Source organism: Lissotriton helveticus, chromosome 8, assembly GCF_964261635.1.
Source record: "Lissotriton helveticus chromosome 8, aLisHel1.1, whole genome shotgun sequence".
NCBI lineage: Eukaryota > Metazoa > Chordata > Amphibia > Caudata > Salamandridae > Lissotriton > Lissotriton helveticus.
Window position 1 is genome coordinate 1,726,780,493 of NC_136069.1, and position 22,889 is coordinate 1,726,803,381.

General features: G+C 44.4%; 1 protein-coding gene across 1 annotated transcript in view; it reads right to left on the reverse strand.

The window, feature by feature from the left end:
• Positions 1-22,889, reverse strand: part of LOC144774155 (NACHT, LRR and PYD domains-containing protein 12-like) — a 721,917-nt gene that overhangs the window by 450,332 nt on the left and 248,696 nt on the right. Inside the window, exon 4 of the mRNA XM_078659171.1 lies at positions 16,258-16,326. Within this exon, the coding sequence (XP_078515297.1) occupies positions 16,258-16,326 (69 nt within the window). The remainder of the gene's footprint in view (positions 1-16,257; positions 16,327-22,889) is intronic.

Genomic DNA, 22,889 nt, shown 5'->3' on the forward strand with positions numbered 1-22,889 from the left:
TTGGTGACGTTGGAATGTGTGAAGATACGATTGAGAGTGTGAAGTTCATTCAAGCTGAAGCTACAGAGAAAGAGTTGAATGAATGGAGAGAAAGTAAGGGTAAACTGGATGCAAATGGTTGTTGGGTCGAATTGTCAGAACATCAGCGATGGTTGTTACCCGATGCGTATGTGCTTGCAGTGGTGACAATGGCCCATGGAATGGCTCATATCAGTGTGAAAGGGATTTGTAAGTTGTTGGCTCCAGTATGGCAAAATACTGGAATTCTCAAGTGTGCAGAGAATGTGGTCAAGAATTGTATGGTGTGTCTGAAATACAATCCTGGTAGGGGAACTCCAACTCCAGCTGGTCATTTTGCGCCTCCAACGTATCCGTTTGAGGTTTTGCAGCTAGATTTCCTCCACATGGAAAGGTGCAACAATCTGAAATACGTACTCATTGTTGTTTGTGCCTTTTCAAGATGGGTAGAAGCATATCCCTTAAAGGACAATACTGCCCTGTCCACAGCTAAAGCCATTGTCAAAGAATTCTTCCCTAGATTTGGAATGCCGAGAATGGTCTGGAGTGATAATGGGAGTGAATTTGTGGGTCGAGTGATGAAGAAAGTATGTGAAGGGCTAGGCATTCAGCAAAAATTTCACGCTGCAAATCACCCCCAATCAGCTGGACTAGTAGAGTGCTATAATGGCACACTAAAACTGAAACTGGCCAAGATCCAAGCGAGCACTGGTCTTAAATGGCCTGACGCTCTGCCCTTACTATTTTAAAGACAAGGGGACCCGCTAGGTAAACAAGGACCTGGGGTATCAATTGCAAAAGAAACAAAGGTCCTTGACAAGGAAGTTGACAACCATAATAATTATAGGCCACAATATGCACTATAATAACCAAAAAAGTCCAGCCGGACTTGCAAATTTATTCAATAGTTAAATAAATTGATTTAGAAGAAAACAATGGAACAGTGGGACACAGTCCTGCATCCACAGTGCTATACGTACATTAAGACAATACAAACATATAAGGTGTTTCAGGCATGTGAAGAAAAGCGGAGGAAAAGGGCAGTATTTGCAATGTATTTGCTTCACATATGTGGGAAACAGAACGTTTTAGGCACATAATAGTGAACTAGTGTTAAGCCCACATATCATGTCGACGGCGTTTCGATCCAGTCAAAGATAATGGATCATCATCAGGACAACCATTGCCTGCCTGAATTAAAGCCTGTATAAACATGGAAAAAGGGGGACATATGACAGAACATTAAACATCTGTGTAACTCTTAGGATTATTCTGAATTCGGACTCATACCATGCTTTAAGGTGTTACTTGGTCATTCTTGTGAGAGAATTGTCAAGCAACCAGTGCTGATATCCACGGCGCATTGTGATCAGTTCATGCGACGAGGGGCATAGGTGTGCCTTGGTGAAGTGTTCCACACTATTGGCGAGGGATAGTGAGGGGCGGTGAGGGGACCATGAAGGAAGCAGGGGGATAATTACATGAGCGCGAAGAGCGTTGTGTCTACCGCGCTGTTCACAAGTTGGGGGGGCTGGGTCAGATCTGATTGCTGCAGTGAGCCGTTGTAGTTGTACCTGTGTTAAGAGCAACAGTTATCAGGGGGTGGTTAATTTCTACTGAGGGAAGGTGTGGAAAAGTAAATTTTGCCATGTTCTGTGTCCCTACGTGTCCCCCATCTTATGTTATGTGTGCATGATTAATATGCATATGTATTCCCCATGATCGATTAAAGACGCAATTATAGTTGTGTCCATCTCTAGTATGCCAGTTTCCAGTTCTCGTGAATACTACGAATATCAGGCCTATGTAAAGTTACGTTGCCACGTTTCCCAGTGTGCACGTTATTTCATTGAAAAGTCCCCGTTTCTAGGCCTCAAAAGGGCCCGGACACCAGATTCAGCTCCTGTCTCCTGAGCCCTCGCTGAGGAGCGATACAGCCCCCACCTGTGTTCCTGACCCTTCACTTACTTCCTGCCTCACAGTGCCCGGCTCGGCCTGGCTCTGCCTGCTAGTCTGCCAAGGGTATGTTATGATTCTAGTTATCAGTCCAGCCCTCCTTCTCTGCATTCCTAAGCTACTGAATCGCATCAATAGTTTCCGTCATCGTCTAGCCTTTACGTCTCCATGTAAGAGAAATACTGTATTAATGGTCATTTAATATTCTTCAACACGCACTACATGTAGAATAATGTATGCACCAGTCCTAGAGTCTGTTAGCCTTTACCCCGATAACTTTTGGATTCTATCAACATGTTCTCTAAACATCAGATACTAGATAGTGTTAGGTCCATGTCGCCCTGACTCTCCAGACTTCAGTCTCTGCTCCTAGCACAGAGTTCATAGCCCCCAGCTTCTCCTAGTAACACGTCATTGTCAGTTTGCGCGCACCACTAGGTTAGAGGTCCCGGCTCCTTAGGTAGCCCCCTCCATGTTTCCGCCCTATTTATGACATATTCTGTTACGTTCACATCACATGTCTATGTATACGCCTCTTGTTACACCTACTTTCACCCTTATCTTTCGCGACTGCTATTGACCACACCCACTGCTCCGCCTATTGTATGTATTGCAATTGCAACTGTTTTAGTATATATGCTTGTGCACTGTTATTAAATGTTACGCCGATCCTTTTTTCCCTTACGCCAGCGCGCGCTCATTCCAGATCCTACCCCCAGGCAGCTGCCATCCCATTCCTGTGCAGGTTGTCCTGTTCCTGTCCTTTATGCTGTATTAAACCTGCAAACTCCTACTACCTCGAATCTTGACTCTTATTTATTGAGCTATCTGTTATTGCTATGTCCAGTCAAACCTAGATCCGGTATTATTTATTTATATACCACATAATGGCGCCCGAATAGGGACTTGCCCTTTCCCCACGCGCCGGTGAAGCCACGTATGCCCCCTGACCCTCTGCAGCCGTGACGGAACTCTTCTGCGCACCGGCAGATATTTCTGCTTCAAGTATCCCTCAGGCCCACGGAGGAGACGGAGGTTGCGGTCCAGCATCCAGACGAGGCGGTGGAGGAACGCGGCAAGTCCCGACCAGAGCCCAAGCCGAGAGTCCAAGGTCCGAGGTATCCGGAGGCCCACCCGTAACAGAAGTCCGAAGTTCGTCCGTCCGGCGTCGAAGCAGTCCAGTCCAGTCCAAGGCCTTCCGTTCTTGCTGCCCGGTGAGTACCGTTGCTGGGGTAGTATCTAGACAGGGTCAATCTAATTGTCTCTGGTCCGTGGGGTTTGGTGGTACACAGATCCCAAAACGAAGTGTCCACTCCGGTGGATGCGGGTCCTGACGTGTCTCTTTATGAGACCGGTAAGTTTCGTACTGTTCCAGCAGTGCATCTAGTTTCTGTTCTAAGTCAGTTCTGTTCTCGAGCAATTCATGTATTCTGTTTTCCGTATTCCAGGTAGTATTCTGTTCGAACTGTTATTTTAAATGTTTTTCATGTATTTTAGTGTCGTGGTATGAAAGTGGTGTAATTATCGTTATTGTATTATCGTGTTCATTGTGTATTGTATTGTGTCCAGATTACAGTTCAGTCATGCCGTTATTTTCCAGACTACGTCAGTTAAGAACTAGAAAAGGTCTGTTAGAAGAAGCAGTTCCTGTCCCGCCTAGGGACAGTCCAGGTCATTTTATGTATCAGAAGCATGGCATAAGTGCCATATTATATCTAGATTTATGGGTGGAGTACACCAAACAGTTAGAAGAAAAGTATAGATGGCCCGTATCGGGTACATGGGATGCCGAGTGCATCATGCGAGTAGAAGAAGCATTATGGAAAAAGAAAGCCAGACAGTCACAGAAAGATGCCATCGAGTTATGGCGCAAAGAATCTCATAAAAGAACCGAGAAAGAAATCAGAAAGTCAGAATTAAGTAGAGAATCCTTAGAAAGAGCCCACGAAAGGGAATTAATCGAGATAGGTGAACGAGTCAAAACCGAACAGTCAGATAGACAGAGGCATGCCCTTATTAAGGGTATGTATCCTCTTCTTGCCGAGGGCTTGCCAAAAGCGACCCCGGAGGCATCCAGTAATTTTCCGCCACCATTAGTTCCGACCAAGCTACGTCACAAACCGACCGCAGCTGATATTTTCATCTCGTCCTATTTGGACGACACAGTCCCAGAATATGCAAATCCTGTTCCGCCAGTCCCTGTAAATCATGCCATTCCTGCTCCTCCAGACACCGGAGTACCTGCTACGGTACCCCCGGTCCAGCCTACATTACAATTTCCCGCCGCGCCAGTACGAAGAGTATCAGTCGATGATACCAGTTTAGGGGCCGCAGGAGGAGGTCCTCCTGGTACCCCGCCACCACACCAACGTTTAACGTTAGTCGAGTTACATGAATGTGCGTTACAGCGTACGCCCAAATATAAGTCCGTTGCAGATATCCGACGAGCTCTTACTGAATGCCGCTATGATCCAGTCGCAGGTGATGATAGTACGGTTATATATTCCATACGTGTAAGACGGGTGACCGGGTATTTGGACACCCTACCAGATATGAAAGAAGATCTAGACAGAATATATCGTTTCATCCGTACAGGGGATGATCCAGAAAGTATTGGCGAAGCCATGTCTCAAAGGAAAGCTGAAATCCAGCTCATGATATTAAAGTTTCTGATTAATTGTTTAATAAGAGAACAAGATTATCCGACCAAAAATCCGAGCGAAATGAGAATCCTGACAAGGTGGAGTGATAATATAGCCAAGGGTAAGCACAGAACTATCAGTAGTATAGAGAGTATGTACAAGAAAATTCGTAAGGAAATAATAAGGTTACACGAACAACGTAAAGCAGCACAAGTAAGCGAGAAAGAGAATGACTCTCCTACAGAAGAGGTAGAGGACGAGAATCCCGCCAGAATAGCGTATGTAGGAAAATCTAGATTTCCAGACCGCCATTTACGCCTAGAACACAAGTCAGTTTTTCATCATCCAGCACCGGAACAAGGTTCTCTAGAACAAGTATTTCAAGCTACCGATCACATTCTGAAATCACGAATCGGTTATAGTGAGTTAAGTACTATGCATGAACAAGAACTAGTCCGATCAGCAGTCCGATGGATTACTGATTCTACCACTTTTCCAGACGAAATAGTGGCACACATGTTTCTGAAATTGCCCCCAGCCGAGCAGCGACTGGTGGGTATGTATATGATCCAGCACCTCATCACATTGTATGAGGGTCAACATTCTGATCCAGGTCCGTTACATGATGTCCTGAACGAGTTACTCCAGTATAGATGGAAAGGTTTAGGTACCGATTTAATTAGTGTCATTCTAGAACAGCGTCACAAATATAGTATGTTTTTGAACCCGCATTTTGTTCATGTCTCACCTCCAGAAAGTAAACCGTTTTACATAGATAGACAGAACCCGCTACGAGAAGTACACCCAGTCAGAACAGCAGGTGGTGAAATGCAACGAGTATTTGTTTACACCCCGATTACAAAGATGGAACTCTTAGAGATGAAGAAATTAATTCCTTGTCACGACAAAGATCCAGCAGGGTTCCACCGAGAATTAAAAGACATGCTCCGTATGGGAGAATACACTTATCCAGATATTATTAAAATGCTAAAAGTCCTATTGCCCGCAGGGGTATACGAGAAACTCAAGGAAAAAGATTGGGAGGTGGGAGAGAAAAAGATCGATTGGGAAGTTCTAGAAGCTGAAGATAAGATACGCGTACCAGGTACCGGTCTTGGAGAGAAATGTAAAGAATTACCAGAACTGTTAATACAAGTTTTGCCCAGATTATTAACCACTAAAAAAGGAAGACTGGGATGCAATCTCAGCATGTAAACAGAAACAAGACGAAGACACTAGTGATTTTTATTCTAGATTTGAGAAATGCTTTATTATAAACAGTGGCTTGAAGACGAGTAGCGAGTCATACCCTCATCTTTTTGTTACTAAATTAGTCGAGAATTCAAGTCCACAAGTTAAGAATCGAGTTTTGAAAGTCGAAAGTACATGGCAAGCTAGTACCCCGTCCCAGATGTTACAGATGCTCCAGTACCACCAGAATAGAATCAGAGAAGAGCAAGAACACGAGAGAAAACGTATGAAAGACACGAAAATGAAAGTACTAGTTGCACAATCTGTTCCTCAAGACAGTCAGAAGAGGGGTCCGAATCAAGCAAGTCATCCTGCAGCTCCCGTTAAAGGGACATGCAATTATTGTAAACAGCCAGGTCATTTCATAAACGAGTGTGCAGTTCTGAAACACAATATAGCTACTGGTAAGACTAAAGAAAGACCACGTCCGCCTATTGCTGCAACACAGCATGTTACACAGCAGATGTACCAGTATGCACAGTCTGAGTATCCAGAGTACCAACAGTACTCATGAAACAGCCTAGAGAGGGAGGTAGGCTTGCCTCTCATCGAGATTCCTGTAGATCAAGAAGGTCCCTATGTTCATAGTCAAGTACTAGGGAAAGACAGAAAGTTTTTGATTGATACAGGGGCAAGTAGGACGACCATCAGTCACGCCGAAGTTCCAGGGGCTCCGCTCTCAGGCTCTAGAAATGTTTCCCTTGGATTTTCAGGAAAGCCTATTGTAAACGAGATATCTAAGCCAGTTACTCTAGAAGTAGGTCCATTGTCCCGCACTACTGATCTGTTACTTACGAAGTCATGTCCAGAAAATTTGTTAGGTATTAAGACACTGAAAGAATTAGGTGCAGTTATTTGCTGCTCCCCAGAGGGAATACGATTGTTTTTACGTGACTTCAAGGGTCACTATGTATTACGAGATTTTGATCCAAGATTGTCTAATGTCCCGCAGCATCTATGGGCACAAGGTCCAACTGATGTGGGTTTCATGCAAATCACACCCTATCGTGTGACTCTCAAACCAGGTGTAGTCCTGCCACGAATCAGACAGTACAGATTACCACCTGAGGCTGTAGCAGCCTTATCCAAAATTATTGACGAGCTCATGGCTCAAGGAGTAGTTGTAGAAACTGACTCCAATGTATGTAATTCTCCGATCATTCCAGTCATGAAACGTACTGATCCAAATGCACCCCCAGTATATCGATTAGTGATTGACCTTCGAGAACTCAATAAATGTATTATTCCCCAGTACCCAGTTGTCCCAGATATCTCTTCCCTATTGACAGCCATTGATTCCGAAGCCTCATTTTTCACAGTCATAGACCTCAAGAATGTGTTTTTCAGTGTCCCCATTCATCCAGACAGCCAGTTTCTTTTCGGTTTTTGTTTAAATGGAAGGAGCTATATGTTCACACGAGCTCCTCAAGGTTTCACAGAAAGTCCTAGTATTTACAGTCAAGCACTTAAGAGACAACTAGACAATATTCACATGCCAACAGACACTGCCCTGCTCCAGTATGTTGATGATCTACTGATCACAGCCCGTTCTGAACGTGCTTGCGAGCGAGCATCACTCACAGTCTTGTATTTTCTAGCCGAGATGGGGCACAAGGTGTCCCCTTCAAAGCTTCAATTCTGTGTACAGCAAGTGATCTACTTAGGCCACTTACTGTCCAAGTGGGGTAGGCAGTTGACACCAGACCGTATCCAGTTAATAGCGAGTCTTCCTCAACCCAAGACACAGAAGGAGGTACGTGCTTTTATCGGCCTTACTTCTTATTGCAGACAATGGATTCCTCAGTATGCATTTCTAGCTAAACCACTGATACAGTTAACGACACAGGAGGCAGCCGTATCGACTGTCCTCCCTTGGACATCTGAACATACACTTAGTTTCAATGAGTTAAAGAAAGCTTTATGCCAAGCTCCAGTTCTAGCTACACCGAACTACAGTAAGCCTTTTACACTTTTTGTCACTGAACGTGAAGGTACAGCATTATCTGTTCTCACACAAGATCAAGCAGGACAATACAAGCCCTGTGCTTATTTTTCAAGCACATTAGATCCAGTAGCCTAGGCTCTGCCTGCGTGCCTTAAGTCAGTTGCAGCCACAGCACTAGCTATCAGACAAAGTGATTCCATAGTATTAGGACATTCCCTGACAGTACAAGTTCCACACTCCGTGGAAGTTCTTTTAAACCGAACCCAAACTCAGCACTTGACAATTGCACGTTTAACAGGTTATGAACTGACATTGTTTCAGCCACACATAGAAATCAGACGCTGCAACGTTCTGAATCCTGCTACACTGTTACCGTCAGTTACTTCGAATCCTGCCACACACGACTGTGTGGAAGTAGTTAACACTATGACTAAGCCAAGACAAGATCTGACAGATATTCCATTACCAGATCCCGACCTGACACTTTATGTGGATGGTTCATGTATGAGAACAAGTACAGGAGAACTAGTAGCCGCGTATGCAGTGACTACTGACACTGAAGTTATAGAAACACACCGTATTGACACCCTGTCTGCTCAAGCAGCAGAGCTAGTTGCTCTGACACAAGCCTGCATACACGCCAAGAACCTGAAAGTTAATGTTTACACAGATTCACGCTACGCATTTGGAGTTGTACACGACTTCGGAGTGCTCTGGCAGGAGAGAGGTTTCATGACTTCTCATGGAACCAAGATTCAGCATGGTCTCCTTATTCAAGCTCTGTTAGATGCCATACATTTACCGACATCTATTGCTATCATGAAGTGCAAAGCACATACGAAAGTTACTGATATTATTTCTCAAGGTAATGATCTAGCAGATCGCACAGCCAAGCTTACAGCACAGACTCCAGACATTTCAGTTAATCCGACACAGACACATACTCCAGATCCGACTACATGCATGACAGTTAAGGACCCTACTCAAGATGTCATAGATATCCAGTTACATGCTACTCCCGAAGAAATCAAGAAATGGTCCGAACAAGGAGGGGTCCAGACAGATCAGGGATGGGTAACGAAGGGTAAAGTCACATGGTTTCTCCCCGACTCTATGGTTCAAGTCATTATCAATACCGCACATAGTCCAGCACATTTAGGAGAAAAAGCTATGTTAGACAGTATCCAGAACATTTGGTTCAACAAGCATTTACGAGCTGCAGCCAAGCAGAAAGTCCGTACCTGTATGATATGTTGCCAGTTTAATCCAGGTAAAAGTGTCCCGGTGGAACAAGGTGGATTCCAGCCCCCTGACCACCCTTTTGAAGTCCTCCAGATGGATTATATTCAGATGGAGCGATGTCGAGGTTTCAAGTATGTCCTTGTAGTTGTATGCGCTTTGTCCAGGTGGACAGAAGCATATCCAGTCCCAGATTACACAGCCGCGACCACTGCCAAGCAGTTGGTTCGTGAGTTCTTCCCCCGTTATGGACTCCCTAGGGTCGTGTATTCTGATAACGGCCAGCCATTCTCATCTGAGCTCATGAAACACATTTCCCTGTTGTTAGGGTACCAGTGGAAGTTCCATTGTGTACGTCATCCAGAAGCAGCTGGTCTCGTAGAGAGACATAACCAGACCCTGAAAATCCGCATTGCCAAAATATGTCAAGAAAAAGGTGTAGACTGGCTAGTAGCTCTGCCAGTCGCTCTGTTTTACATGCGCATGGTCGCACATTCCAGATCCGGTCTGTCTCCGTATGAGGTCGTATTCGGCCGCCCCCCTAATATGTGGGGTACACCTAGACCCCGAAGTATTACAGATGTTTCAAGTAATATGCTGACAGATTACCTAGCTTCCTTGATGTCTGCCTTGCACTCTTGACGTTCACAGGTTGCCGCCGCATTTCCAGACAATACCGAGGTGGCACCGCATGAGATCGTTCCCGGAAATCTGGTTCTTGTGAGGAACTTTGATCGTTCAAGTCCGCTGGAGCCTCGCTGGAAGGAGCCAAAACAGGTCCTCCTGGCCACCCGTACTGCCGTCAAGCTGGAAGGCAGGAAGGGCTGGGTCCACCTGTCTCACGTGAAAAAGTTTTATGGACTAAAGACTGTTTCCAAGAACATTTCCCAGGATTTGAAAGACTGCCAAAGTACTGTTCTTAAGGACTGTCCCGCAAAAGACAATGATACTAAACCCTCCCTGTTAGAGAAAACTCCGCAACAGGAGTATAAGAAGAAATTAAGGTCTAGTAAAATAAGTCAGCCAGTTTGATTGTCTAAGTCCTCCCCTAGGTGAAACGGTTAGACCGGTTTCTGACATGTATAAAATAGACCCCCATAGTGAGAGAGTTAGTCAAAACTCAAACCGATGTATCGTTTTTCTAAGTTTCATATTGTTTTTCAGCCTTATGTTTACCTGCACAAGTTATGCATTTTATTTGTATTTTCCTATTTCTCATGTAAATAAGTTTTCTAATAATACAGTAGAGCACACGTTTAGTGATCTGCCTCCTCATGAACTATCTTATCGTCTTGCTATGCGTAACAATTCCTTTATCCGCATGTTACATTATTCACACCAGACCAGCAATGCCACTAATTGTTGGGTGTGTGGTCGACTCCCCCCTTTCCAGACACCGAAGGGAGTTCTGCCACTCTTTCCTTATCCATTTTCACATAACGGTTCATGTGGAGCATGGTCCACGTTAACGTCATCATCAACAGATATGTCTTTTCTTAACAGTACATGTTTTCCAGACAAGCAAGGTCTTCCCCACAGAACAGGGTTAGATCTAGAAAATGAAGTTTATAATTTAGGTAATTATTCTTCGAATTTCATGGTCCTGAATGTTCAGTCTGATACTACTCCAGACTTACCTGCTATGTCAGTACTACCCGTTAAAGGCGAATTATGTGTCCGAAAGAATGGTTCCGTACATGTAGGACATAGTGATTGTACTACTATTGTCAAGTATAGTGACAGTAGGAAATCCATTTTTAAAGCTTCACGTCATTCTTATTTTGTTTGTGGTCAGACCGCATATGTTCGTCTGCCCCTCGATTGGGAGGGAACCTGTTACATTGCCTTCCTACTGCCACCAGTTTTCCTAGCACCACCTGATTATCATAGGAATTCCCACCTAGTACATACTAGACACAAGAGAGACCTCCCGATTGTCGATTATACTGAAACTGCTCTAGAACAATACATAGATATCAATAAAGGTGTTTTCCCCTATTTAGGTACTGTCGTGAATAGTAAACTGATACGTAGATTAACCAGAACACTTGAAGCAGTAGTGATTGAGACTACTTCTGCTCTAGGTAACTTAACCGAAGAGCAATCCTTTATGAGAATTGTCGTGCTCCAGAATCGTCTCGTCCTTGACGTCATACTGGCCGATAGGGGCGGGGCTTGTAGAGTCATCGGATCTAGTTGCTGCATTTTCATTCCAAATAACGCGCCGTCTGTTTATTCAGCTATAACCAGACTCCATAAAATTGCCCATATGTTACACCAAGATCCAGGCACCTGGACATGGTCCGGTTGGTTCTGGAATATAATTTCCGCCTGGGGATGGAAAGTCTTGTCCTTTCTAGGTATTGCAGTAGCGATCATATTCAGTTGCTGCCTATGTATACAATGTGGCCCTGCGATTTGTGGCATTTGTGCTACCTCTTGTATTCCTAGTCCCAAGTCCCGTTCTAAATCCCGTTCCAAGAAAATCCGAGACGAGCAAATGATACTGTATGAAATGATAGATGGTATCATGAATATTGATGTTTCCTGATGGAAACGTAGTGACAAGGAGGGAATGTGGAAAAGTAAATTTTGCCATGTTCTGTGTCCCTACGTGTCCCCCATCTTATGTTATGTGTGCATGATTAATATGCATATGTATTCCCCATGATCGATTAAAGACGCAATTATAGTTGTGTCCATCTCTAGTATGCCAGTTTCCAGTTCTCGTGAATACTACGAATATCAGGCCTATGTAAAGTTACGTTGCCACGTTTCCCAGTGTGCACGTTATTTCATTGAAAAGTCCCCGTTTCTAGGCCTCAAAAGGGCCCGGACACCAGATTCAGCTCCTGTCTCCTGAGCCCTCGCTGAGGAGCGATACAGCCCCCACCTGTGTTCCTGACCCTTCACTTACTTCCTGCCTCACAGTGCCCGGCTCGGCCTGGCTCTGCCTGCTAGTCTGCCAAGGGTATGTTATGATTCTAGTTATCAGTCCAGCCCTCCTTCTCTGCATTCCTAAGCTACTGAATCGCATCAATAGTTTCCGTCATCGTCTAGCCTTTACGTCTCCATGTAAGAGAAATACTGTATTAATGGTCATTTAATATTCTTCAACACGCACTACATGTAGAATAATGTATGCACCAGTCCTAGAGTCTGTTAGCCTTTACCCCGATAACTTTTGGATTCTATCAACATGTTCTCTAAACATCAGATACTAGATAGTGTTAGGTCCATGTCGCCCTGACTCTCCAGACTTCAGTCTCTGCTCCTAGCACAGAGTTCATAGCCCCCAGCTTCTCCTAGTAACACGTCATTGTCAGTTTGCGCGCACCACTAGGTTAGAGGTCCCGGCTCCTTAGGTAGCCCCCTCCATGTTTCCGCCCTATTTATGACATATTCTGTTACGTTTACATCACATGTCTATGTATACGCCTCTTGTTACACCTACTTTCACCCTTATCTTTCGCGACTGCTATTGACCACACCCACTGCTCCGCCTATTGTATGTATTGCAATTGCAACTGTTTTAGTATATATGCTTGTGCACTGTTATTAAATGTTACGCCGATCCTTTTTTCCCTTACGCCAGCGCGCGCTCATTCCAGATCCTACCCCCAGGCAGCTGCCATCCCATTCCTGTGCAGGTTGTCCTGTTCCTGTCCTTTATGCTGTATTAAACCTGCAAACTCCTACTACCTCGAATCTTGACTCTTATTTATTGAGCTATCTGTTATTGCTATGTCCAGTCAAACCTAGATCCGGTATTATTTATTTATATACCACAAAGGGAGGGGTAAAACCCTGGAGGAATGAGGCTTACCATGCACCTTAAGTTAAAGTTGTCCGGGGGGACGCTCTGCCCTTGGCACTCCTATCAACGAGAATGACTGCTCATTCAAGGGTGGGACTTAGTCCCTATGAAATTGTGTTCGGCCGCCCGGCCAACATATGGGGAGTGCCAAGGCCAACCAAGTTTAGTGAGATCGAACACCCTGTACTGCTAGATTATTTGTACGAATTGACGGCTAAATTGCGTGTTTTACACCAACAGGTCCACGACACCCTGCCTCAGGTCTCTGAAACTCCAGGACATCCGATCGATCCTGGATCCTACGTGCTGATTAAAAACTTCCAGTGAACAAAGAATGACCAACCCCGGTGGACCGGCCCTCATCTAGTCCTTCTCTCAACAAGATCAGCTGTTCCAGTGGAAGGGAAAAAGTACTGGGTTCACGGCGTACATTGCAAGAGGGTACCTTTGCCTCTAGCGTACGACCGGTGGACCCAGGAGGGGATCGCTGACGCTGAGACTGAGACCGTGCCTCGCTTTCTGCCTTTTAGTGATGCACGAGTAAAAGGAACAACTTCTGAACAGGAAAGCGATAATGTTTTGCAAGCAGCCGTGCCTCCGTCAATTCGATTGAACACTACAGAGCCTGAACTCTTATTCCAAGACCAGACAGCACCTGGAAGAACCCGTTATAATTTGAGGCCAAGAACTATGACTATGGACAAATAAAATTCTTTTCTTCTATTTTTGAAAGTGCAGCTCTCTCATCTGAGAAACTTGCTTATTTTTGTTTTTCGAACCGCCATCCGGGTTCCGCTGCTAGGGTCGCGGTTGCCCAAGTCTTTGGGGTGCAGCCGAAGACGTTAGGTTGACGGTTCTGGTTGGTCTAAGGGAGTTGCCCTGGACTGACAGAAGCATTCCTTAGCATAGAACACCCTACCGCCGCGGGCAGCAATTATAGAGGATGGAGTTTTTCAAGATGGAGAGACCTGCCAAACCGATGAACTTTAAAGCCAGAATGTGTACATTGATGACAAGAACACGATTTTTGATATTATGTATTTTTATGTTGCTTAGTGTGATGACGTTTTTAATAGGATATGTTTTATTTACTTTTCAAGTGACATTTACACCCACTACACAGCCCATACCTCCTTCTACTGTTTCCTCGCATTCTTTTCACCCTCTACCTGAACACGAGTCCGCTAGAAGATCAGAATTTGCCAATAACTCATTCATTCAGCTTTTACACCAACACAAACTGGTAGTAAACACAACTAATTGTTGGGTGTGTGGTCTTATGCCACATACCACAGATAAGGGCATCCCATACTTGGTTCTCCCATTCAGCTACAATGGTTCTTTGTGGGCGTTTCAAACAGTGTTCATATATGCCATTGAACCATATCCCCCACGTTCCACGAGAAGTAACTCAGAGACATTGACTCGTATAGAACCATTCCCGGAGATGAGTTGCAAGCATACACTAGATGGAACATAACAGGATATAGAGTTGCTTTGAGTGAGAACCAGCAAGCAAAAATATCCTCCCCGATTTGGATTGTACCCCATCAGGGTCACCTATGTCTGCAAGGTAATGGCAAGAATCCCAGAGCTCAGTTAGGGAAAAGTGTCTGCACTGAAACATATGTCTTTCCATCTCGAACTTCCCCTTCGTTTCTAGCAGCTAAGGGCACCTACTTCATCTGCCATGATAGGGCCTATACATGGTTGCCCCCTGACTTTTCGGGCACATGTTTTGTTTCGTTCCTGTTGCCTCCCACCTACACGGCCACGGCAGATTACCATAAAACAAGGATAGTCAGAGGTGTCATTAGTAGTGACGACACTACAGGACAAGAATTCGGAGATTTTGTTAAGGTTTTCTGCCGTTTTGGGGACCTATGGTGAACAGCAGGAACATAAGGCAATTGACAAGGGTGGTTGAATCCACTGTAATTGAAACAGCCGGTGCCCTTAGTAATTTGACTGCTGAGCTCCAGTCGGATCGCCTTATGACACTTCAGAACAGGGTCGCTTTAGACGTCATAATTGCAGACCGAGGTGGGGTATGCAAAGTGATCCAATCAAGTTGCTGCATTTTCATCCCAGATAACGCTCCGACAGTATACCAGGCCATCTCCAAACTGCATAAGATCTCTGAATCTATTCACGTGGATAAAGGAGACTGGTCACTGATGGGGTGGTTCTGGGAACTGATATCCGCCTGGGGATGGAAGATTCTGATAGTCATTGGGATGATCTTAGCCATTCTTTTCCTGTTCTGTCTGTGCGTACAGTGTGCTCCTGCAATATGTGGCCTCTGTGCTACATCATGTGTAAGGAAACCTGTATCAAGAAACGAGCTAAGTAATAGGATGATGCTACAGCAACATCTCAATGACTTTATGAATATAGACCTGGACTCAGATTAGCGTGAGTATAGGTTATTGCCTATGTAAGTGCAAAAGGAGGGTCTGTGGTACTGAAAATTCTGGACCCGTGTCATAAACACCATCGTATCATGACGATTTTGGTATCAGCAGACCGGTAATGAATTAAATACTATGCACAAGCATTTCTGTCATGTTCGAGTGACGAAATCACCCTGAAATCGGAGTTTTCGTCTTGAACCCTCGTGTTCCATTTTGTGAACGGCAGCCATTTTGTGATTGCCCTCACATAGCCAAATGACTAAAGCCAAAACCGAGTCCGAAGGACACGTACCTTTGCTGCCTCCTCTGTGACCTGGGCAAGCTGACTCCACTGCCCGAAGCCAAACCTGTCCGGCCAGTTCCTTTCCCAGTGGCAGAGCGAGATTAGCATTGAGGCACAACATATCATAAACCTTTCATCACACACAAATCATGCCTAATCTTACACACACCTGTCCCTGTTTCTTGCTTTATGACTTGCTTTACGAGGAGGAGGTGCCCGATTTTATTGGGGGTCCGTCGATATCTGATGGAAATACTGGGCCTTGCCGGGTAATCAATTGCGGGCTGGACGAACTGAAATGTGGGCTTGTCATCATGACTCTGCTTTTTCTTTGTAGTAAAATATGTGAATGGTCAACCATAAAATAAGGAATGTTTTGCCTGAAGCATATTATTTTGTATAAAAGGAGAAGTCTGGCTTTGTAAGATTGAGCAGTCTCCTGAGAACATACATGCTGTTGTACTTCTAGGATACCTGTTACTGGCTACAGCCAATAAATACGATCTTTGATTTCACCAAGAAGACTCTGTGTTTCTGTAGTCTGAAACAGGAAGAACTCGAAGTCTTTGGGTGTTCTCCCTGGCACCGCTGGGTTCTTAAAAACCCGGTACTTCAGGCCACGGTCAATATTTAAACCACGCCCAGGCTTCACGTGCTTTGCCGCGAGGTTCTCCTCATCATCGCTCACTCACCTAACTTCATCCAGTAGCTGCGCCACCATGTCCTCAGTCTCCCGATCCTCTGGCCAACAACAGAAGCTCCTGCAAAGAAAAGGAAGAGGGTAGGCACACTTGTCTTCCATAAAAAATACAGAAAACCAGGGTACAAAATCAGTCATCGGAAAAGACTTCCTGAAACCTCTGGGAGCTGAGAGCTGAGAGACAATACATTCTTACAGACTCTTCGGTGTGCTGGAAACACCAGAGAGTTGTTTAATTTGATGAATGAAAACATGTAGCAAATACATGATGTAGAATACATGTGTTGCTTTTTTTAATTGATTTTCCAAAGCATTAAATATCACATTTTTAAGACATGATTATAAAAATCCATTCATATTCTAAGTACATAACCACAAAAATTCAATTGATTCAATTATTATCATAAATAGGCAAATACCCCAGGTTAAAGTGCAGGTGCATAATTCCTAACAGCAGCAATCCATACCACAAATATAAAACATCCATATATGCATTTTATAAACACCGTACATCAATTTCCTAACCAACTAAAGCCTCTGACTTTCTTGTAACCCTCCATCCATTCTGTTACCCAAGACCAAATCATTTCCCCTGTCGCTGTTTCCTAAGCCCCTTAAGTTTATATAAGAATATCTCCATAATGTATACGGCGAGAACCTAGGGGCATATTATCAACAAAAGGCGATTCATTATCGCCGCTTTTATCGGCAGAAAACTGCCGCTAAAGCGGCGATAATGGGCTTGATAATATGCCCTTGAGAATTCCCATAGAAGCCCATGTGCACACCAGTTTTCCATCGTCGCTGTTTCCTAAGCCCCTTAAGTTTATATAAGAATATCTCAATATTGTATACGGCGATAATGGGCTTCATAATATATTATTATTGCCTTTTGTTGATAATATGCCCTTGAGAATTCCCATAGAAGCCCATTTGCACACCAGTTTTCCATCGTCGCTGTTTCCTAAGCCCCTTAAGTTTATATAAGAATATCTCAATATTGTATACGGCGATAATGGGCTTCATAATATATTATTATTGCCTTTTGTTGATAATATCCCCGAGATCTTCTCATATTAAAATTAGGGGCATCCGGTTTTAGCCAGTCAGAGTTGATACACAATCTTGCTACAGCCATAGCCATAAAAACTAAATACAGTATCCTTCTCGAATCATTCACATCCTCCCTCTCACCAACCCCCCCCCCCCAGCATCATCCTCAACGGGTGGGCCACCATTGGTGTCTTAATGCTGTTACTCAAATGGCCGCCCACTCCTTGTATCAATGGTACTAGCTCTGGACTTGCAGAAAACATATGTACTATGTCTGCCAAGTCTGTGCACATCTGTTACATTTCCCATCACAGTCACCCCCCCCCCATTTAAACATTCTTGAAGGGGTGTAATGCAAATGAAAGGCTGTCTTGAAAGGTTGGGCTTTCAGATCAGCTTGTGGAATAATCTTATCAGACAAAGCCAATGATTCTTGTAGGTACATATCCTCCAAGCCCAATCGCTAATTCCATTTATCATTCTGTGCCTCTAAGTCATTATTCTGAGTGAGTTAGAATCATCAATGCATATATGGGTCCCATTCTATAACTCAATCTCAAGGCTTCAATTAAAGGAATCTTGGTCATACATTTAAAGTCAGAATTCTGGTCTCTTATCTTTTTAAACAGGAAATCCATACTTGAAAATATGTATAAAAATCTGCCTACCACAAATAAAACAACTCTGATAATTCGACAAAAGAGTGAAGCTGTGCAATAGCATGATATTGTTAGAACCCCCTTCTGTCTCTATCTTTCATTACTGCACCACGAAAAGTTGATGGAAGGATAGTATAGGAAGATGTAGGCATGTAGAAGTTACATTTTAAATTAAAATTACATTTTCCAAATACCAGATGCTTCTTAACTTGACCCCATACCTTTATTGCTGCTTTGCTTTTGTTCTTCTTATGATAGTTCGGTTCAATATTTTTGTTCGCATTGCTTTCAGCTTCTTTTCCTACAATCATCTCATATATTATTGGCTAAATCTATATCTTGAGGCTCCCCAGTTATCAAAATTGTCATATTTTGTAAAACAAAAGCCCAATAATACAAGTAAAAGAAAGAGGGTAGGCCCATTGGCCTTTTATGGAAAATCAAGATTACCTTTTTTTGTAAATTACGCATAGATATGCATTAAAAAGACAGGATTTGAGAGAACAATAACTCATTCACATTTGCAAATTTGAAGCTCATATCACTGAGTTCCAAAACACCAGAGTACAAAATCAGTTTTCAAAAAAGAATTCTTCACAAAACCTCTAGGAGCTTAGAGACAATATATTGTTGCAGACTCTTTGCTGTGAAAGAAACACCAGAGAGAAAATTGGAAACCTTAAATCTACACTCCAAGTTGTATAAGTTGACAAATAAAAACGTGTAGCAATTACATGATGTAGATTTAATCTGTTCTAACTAATTGTAATTAAGTAATGATTGTGTTGTAGATCTGTCTGTAAAGCCAAACCCTATACAAGGATCACTGAGGATCACCTGACGTCTTCACCAGACCCTTTACAAGCGCCATCCCACGTATACACGCAGATCACAGGTAGATAATTGTGAGATAAAGGTTAGGAAGTTAGTTGGGACTATCACAGCCTTTAAGGCCTCACAGCAGCTCATTGTGAGATTCAGATGAGCCCTACAGACAAGGCCCTCTTCCCTAGCCCCGACCAGTCTTCCTTCTCGATTTGGACATTCACGAGTAACAACGGCCGGGTCTACGTTGTGTCTGCAGAGCCACAGCAGAGACATAGAAGGTAAGGATCGCACTGTTTGATCTGACAGTGTGCGTCACGATACCAGTACCTCATTGAGATCCCAGACACAGAGCTCACTGTCCCTTATAGTCTCTCAGTCACCCCTCAGCAGCCCTTCTCATGCAGACGGTCTGCTATGATACTAGGTTCTCGCTGGAATACCAGACACAGAACTCACTGACCCTTAAACCCCATTGTCATCATTCTCATCCTGTCAGCCTACCTTGATGCTGGTATGTCACTGAGATGAAAGACACAGGACTCACTGACTCCTATATCTACCTCAGTGGCTGCTCTGGAGCCCTTCTTATGCAGACTGTCTGCAACAATACCACTATATTATTATTATTATTATTATTATTATTGTTAATAAACTCATTTTTATGGTGCTGCGAATCATCTCCTGGGGGATCTCTCGGCGCTTGAGAAGATGACACCCAATGAGCAGCATAAACTTAAAATGGACAAGTCCTGAGCATTTTTTTGAATTGAGACAGCTCGGTGCATGCCCAGATCTCCTCAGGGAGATTATTCCGATGGGCTAAATGGGAAAAGGCCCGACCACCCATTTTTGCCTTCCTGATACGCGGCGTGCGAAGCTGGTTGCGTTTGCTGGATCCCAACTGACGTACAGGTCGATGCAGTACAAGCTTCTTCTTGAGGTAGGCTGGTCCATTCCCCTAAAGAGACTTAAAGACCGTACATAAGAGTTTAAAAATAGCTCGTTTCCTAATAGGAAGCCAATTTAATTGGTGAAGAAGTAGTAGAGAGGGGGGGGTTCGTGCTGGTTTATTGAGGGCAAGGCGGACAGCCGTATCTTGTACCACCTGTAGTTTGGAAAGTAGGTCTTCCCTTATTCCAACCAATAAGGCGTTACAATAGTCCAGTCGACTAACCAGGAGCGACTGGATGAGGGTTTTTCTTGCCGATAGAGGGATCCAGGGGAAGATCTTTCTAAACATCTGCATTGTTCCGAAACAGGTGCCTGATAATGTAGATAATTTATTATTGATTCTAATGCCTAGATTCTTAGCCCAGATTTTTGGGGAGGGTACTTCTCCTAATTCAGATGGCTACAAATCTGAAGTCCACAATTCCTCGGCTTTCCCAAACAACAATATCTCTGCTTTGGTGGCATTGAGCTGCAGAAAATACTCACTCATCCATCTTGCTATACTGGACATATAATTTTTAAACTTTAGTTTTTATTACTGTAGCGTGATCCTCAGTAGGGACTATCAGCTGTGTGTCATCTGCGTACAATATGGTCTCAAACTCACACCTTCTAATGACTCCAGCCAAGGGAGCCACATATACGGTAAACAAGGTGGGACTTAAGATGGATCCCTGGGGGACTCCCTTATCTGTCAGACTGGTTTGAGACACAAGAGTCCAGCTGGACACATTGTGTTCTGTCAGATAAACAGCTTTGAATCCATTTAAAGGCTGTGCCTCTGACACCAAACTCTCGCAATCTTTTCAAAAGGATGCGATGAGAGATGGTGTCAAAGGGGGCTGACTGATCGAGGAGGACTAACATCACTGGAGTTCCACTATCCAATGACATCCTGACAGTGTCAGTGTTAGACCTGGCACTATTGGTGTGGGTCTCCCTTCCATGTTTGTTGTTGCCTCATGTGTCAGATGCTTTGGGCACTGTGCCACTGCTGTCCAGTGCCATAGTGCAAGTGCTCCCTATTGTAAATTAATGTATTAATTCATGATTACATGATTGGCTTTTTTCGTTTTACTTGTCAGACCCTGGTACAGTGTACCAGGAGTGCCCAGGGCTTGTAAACCAAATGCTGCTGGTGGGCTAGCAGCACTGGTTGTGCTCCCACAGAAGCAGCCTTGTAAAATATGTCTAAGGCCTGCCATTGCAGAGCCTGTTTGCAGTCTGATACTACCATGTTGACTGAGCACGTGCACCCACTTGCCAGTCCCTAAACTTTCCCTTTTCTTCATATCAGACACCTCTATGGTACGCCCAAGGGCAGGGTGCATTGTAAGTATAAGGTAGGACATGCCCTGCTATGTGTGGCATGTCCTAATAGTGAAATACATCCATTTTTGTTTTTCACTATTGCAAGGATACCTGTTCTCCATAGGCCAGAATGGGCAGTTAGATAATTACATCTTATAATCCTAACTGACTCAAGGAACATGGGAGAAATTCGAGTTTAGTATGCCTGGAATAAGAATGATAAAATACATATTTTAGTGAAGTTGGTTTTAACATTCTGTGTTTGAAAACACCACTTTTAGAAAGTAGATATTTTCTTGTCTAACTTTCCAAGCCTGCCTCTGCTAGGTTGTGTATTCCTTGTCTGGAGTTTTGAGTGACAAGGCTGGGGGATTCCAGGAGACAGAATGAGTCCGCCCAGTGGTGAATAGAGAGATCTGCATCTAGATGGGAGGGAGGAGTTGCACCTGGGACCAGAATAGGACTTTGCCTGCCCCCCACAGTGCTGGCTTCGCCCCCTGTGGTGCGTCTGATGTCTCTGCCCTGCACTGTGAAAGGAGAGAAGGAATCATTTCAACAAAGTGCTCCAGGGCTGTGCTTTCCCTCCACAATGCTGGCTCCACCTCCCGTGGGGCGTCTGATGTCTCTGCCCTGCACTGTGAAAGGAAAGAAAGAGTCTTGTAAAAAGAGTGCTCAAGAACTGGTTTGGACTGGACAAAAAGGCCCCTCTACCCTCAGAGGACATAGGATTTTGGGGTATATATATTGGGACCCTGATCCCAAGTAATTAGATCACTTTTGGACTACAAGAAGAAACCTTTGCTGTGGAGAGGAACCTGAAGATACTGAGGAGAGACTATCCTTGAGCTGAAGTGCTGTTTGGGGGATTGGCCTGTAGTGGTTTCCTGACTGCCAAAGGAAGGAGAAAGGAGCTTTGTGTACTTTACTTTGAACTTGTGAAGGATCTCCTTGAGAGAAGAGCTTGCCCCCTGACCGAAGTCTCAGGACCAGTAACTTCACCAGCCTTTGTGGATTGCTGCTGGAAATGCTGTTTCAGTGGCTACAGAGGCAGGGAACTGTGACTGACTCTCACAACCAACCCAGTGTCCTTTAGGCGCAGCATCGAACAACTTCTGCATCTTTCAACACAAGCTCTAAGCTCACGACTCCATCCTGATGCCGTCACCAAGCCGTTGCCTGCACCGTAACCTGTGGACACCGCGACATACAGACTCGAACTGGTCTGACCGACATGATCACTGTTGCTGACTTCGAGTCCTGTAAACGCATCGATGTTGGGCACCGCTCGCACACTTCGCGACGCACCGCCCGACGTGTACCGATGTCCGGACTGATTGACGCCAGCTTCCGAACTCCGGTCTGTCTCTGCACCGCTTTCTTTTCTGCAACGCGGTGAACGCCAGAACCGGCTCGCACGCCAGTGCCTGCCACATCAAGTAAAGGTACTGTGACCGAGTCTGTCGACACTTGAGTGGGCCCGGACCGACGCGGTCAGCTGGATTTGTTAGACTCTGTGTTATTTCAGCAACGCTGTAGCCGGACAGGGCAACTGACTCGCACAGAACTTTGATTTAAGCCTTTTTAATCAGAACTCTTGATTTCCAATAGTATTGAGGATCATTTTTGTTGTTTATGGTCTTGTGGTATTTCTATATAAAACATAATTATTTTTATACAATACCAGCATGTCACTGACCCTTGCTGTCTCTCAATCACCTCTCAGCATATCTTCTCAGGCAGACGGTCTGCTACGATACCAATATTTAACCTTCATCCCAGACACAAAGCTCACTGACCCTTATGGTCTCTCGGTCACCCCTCA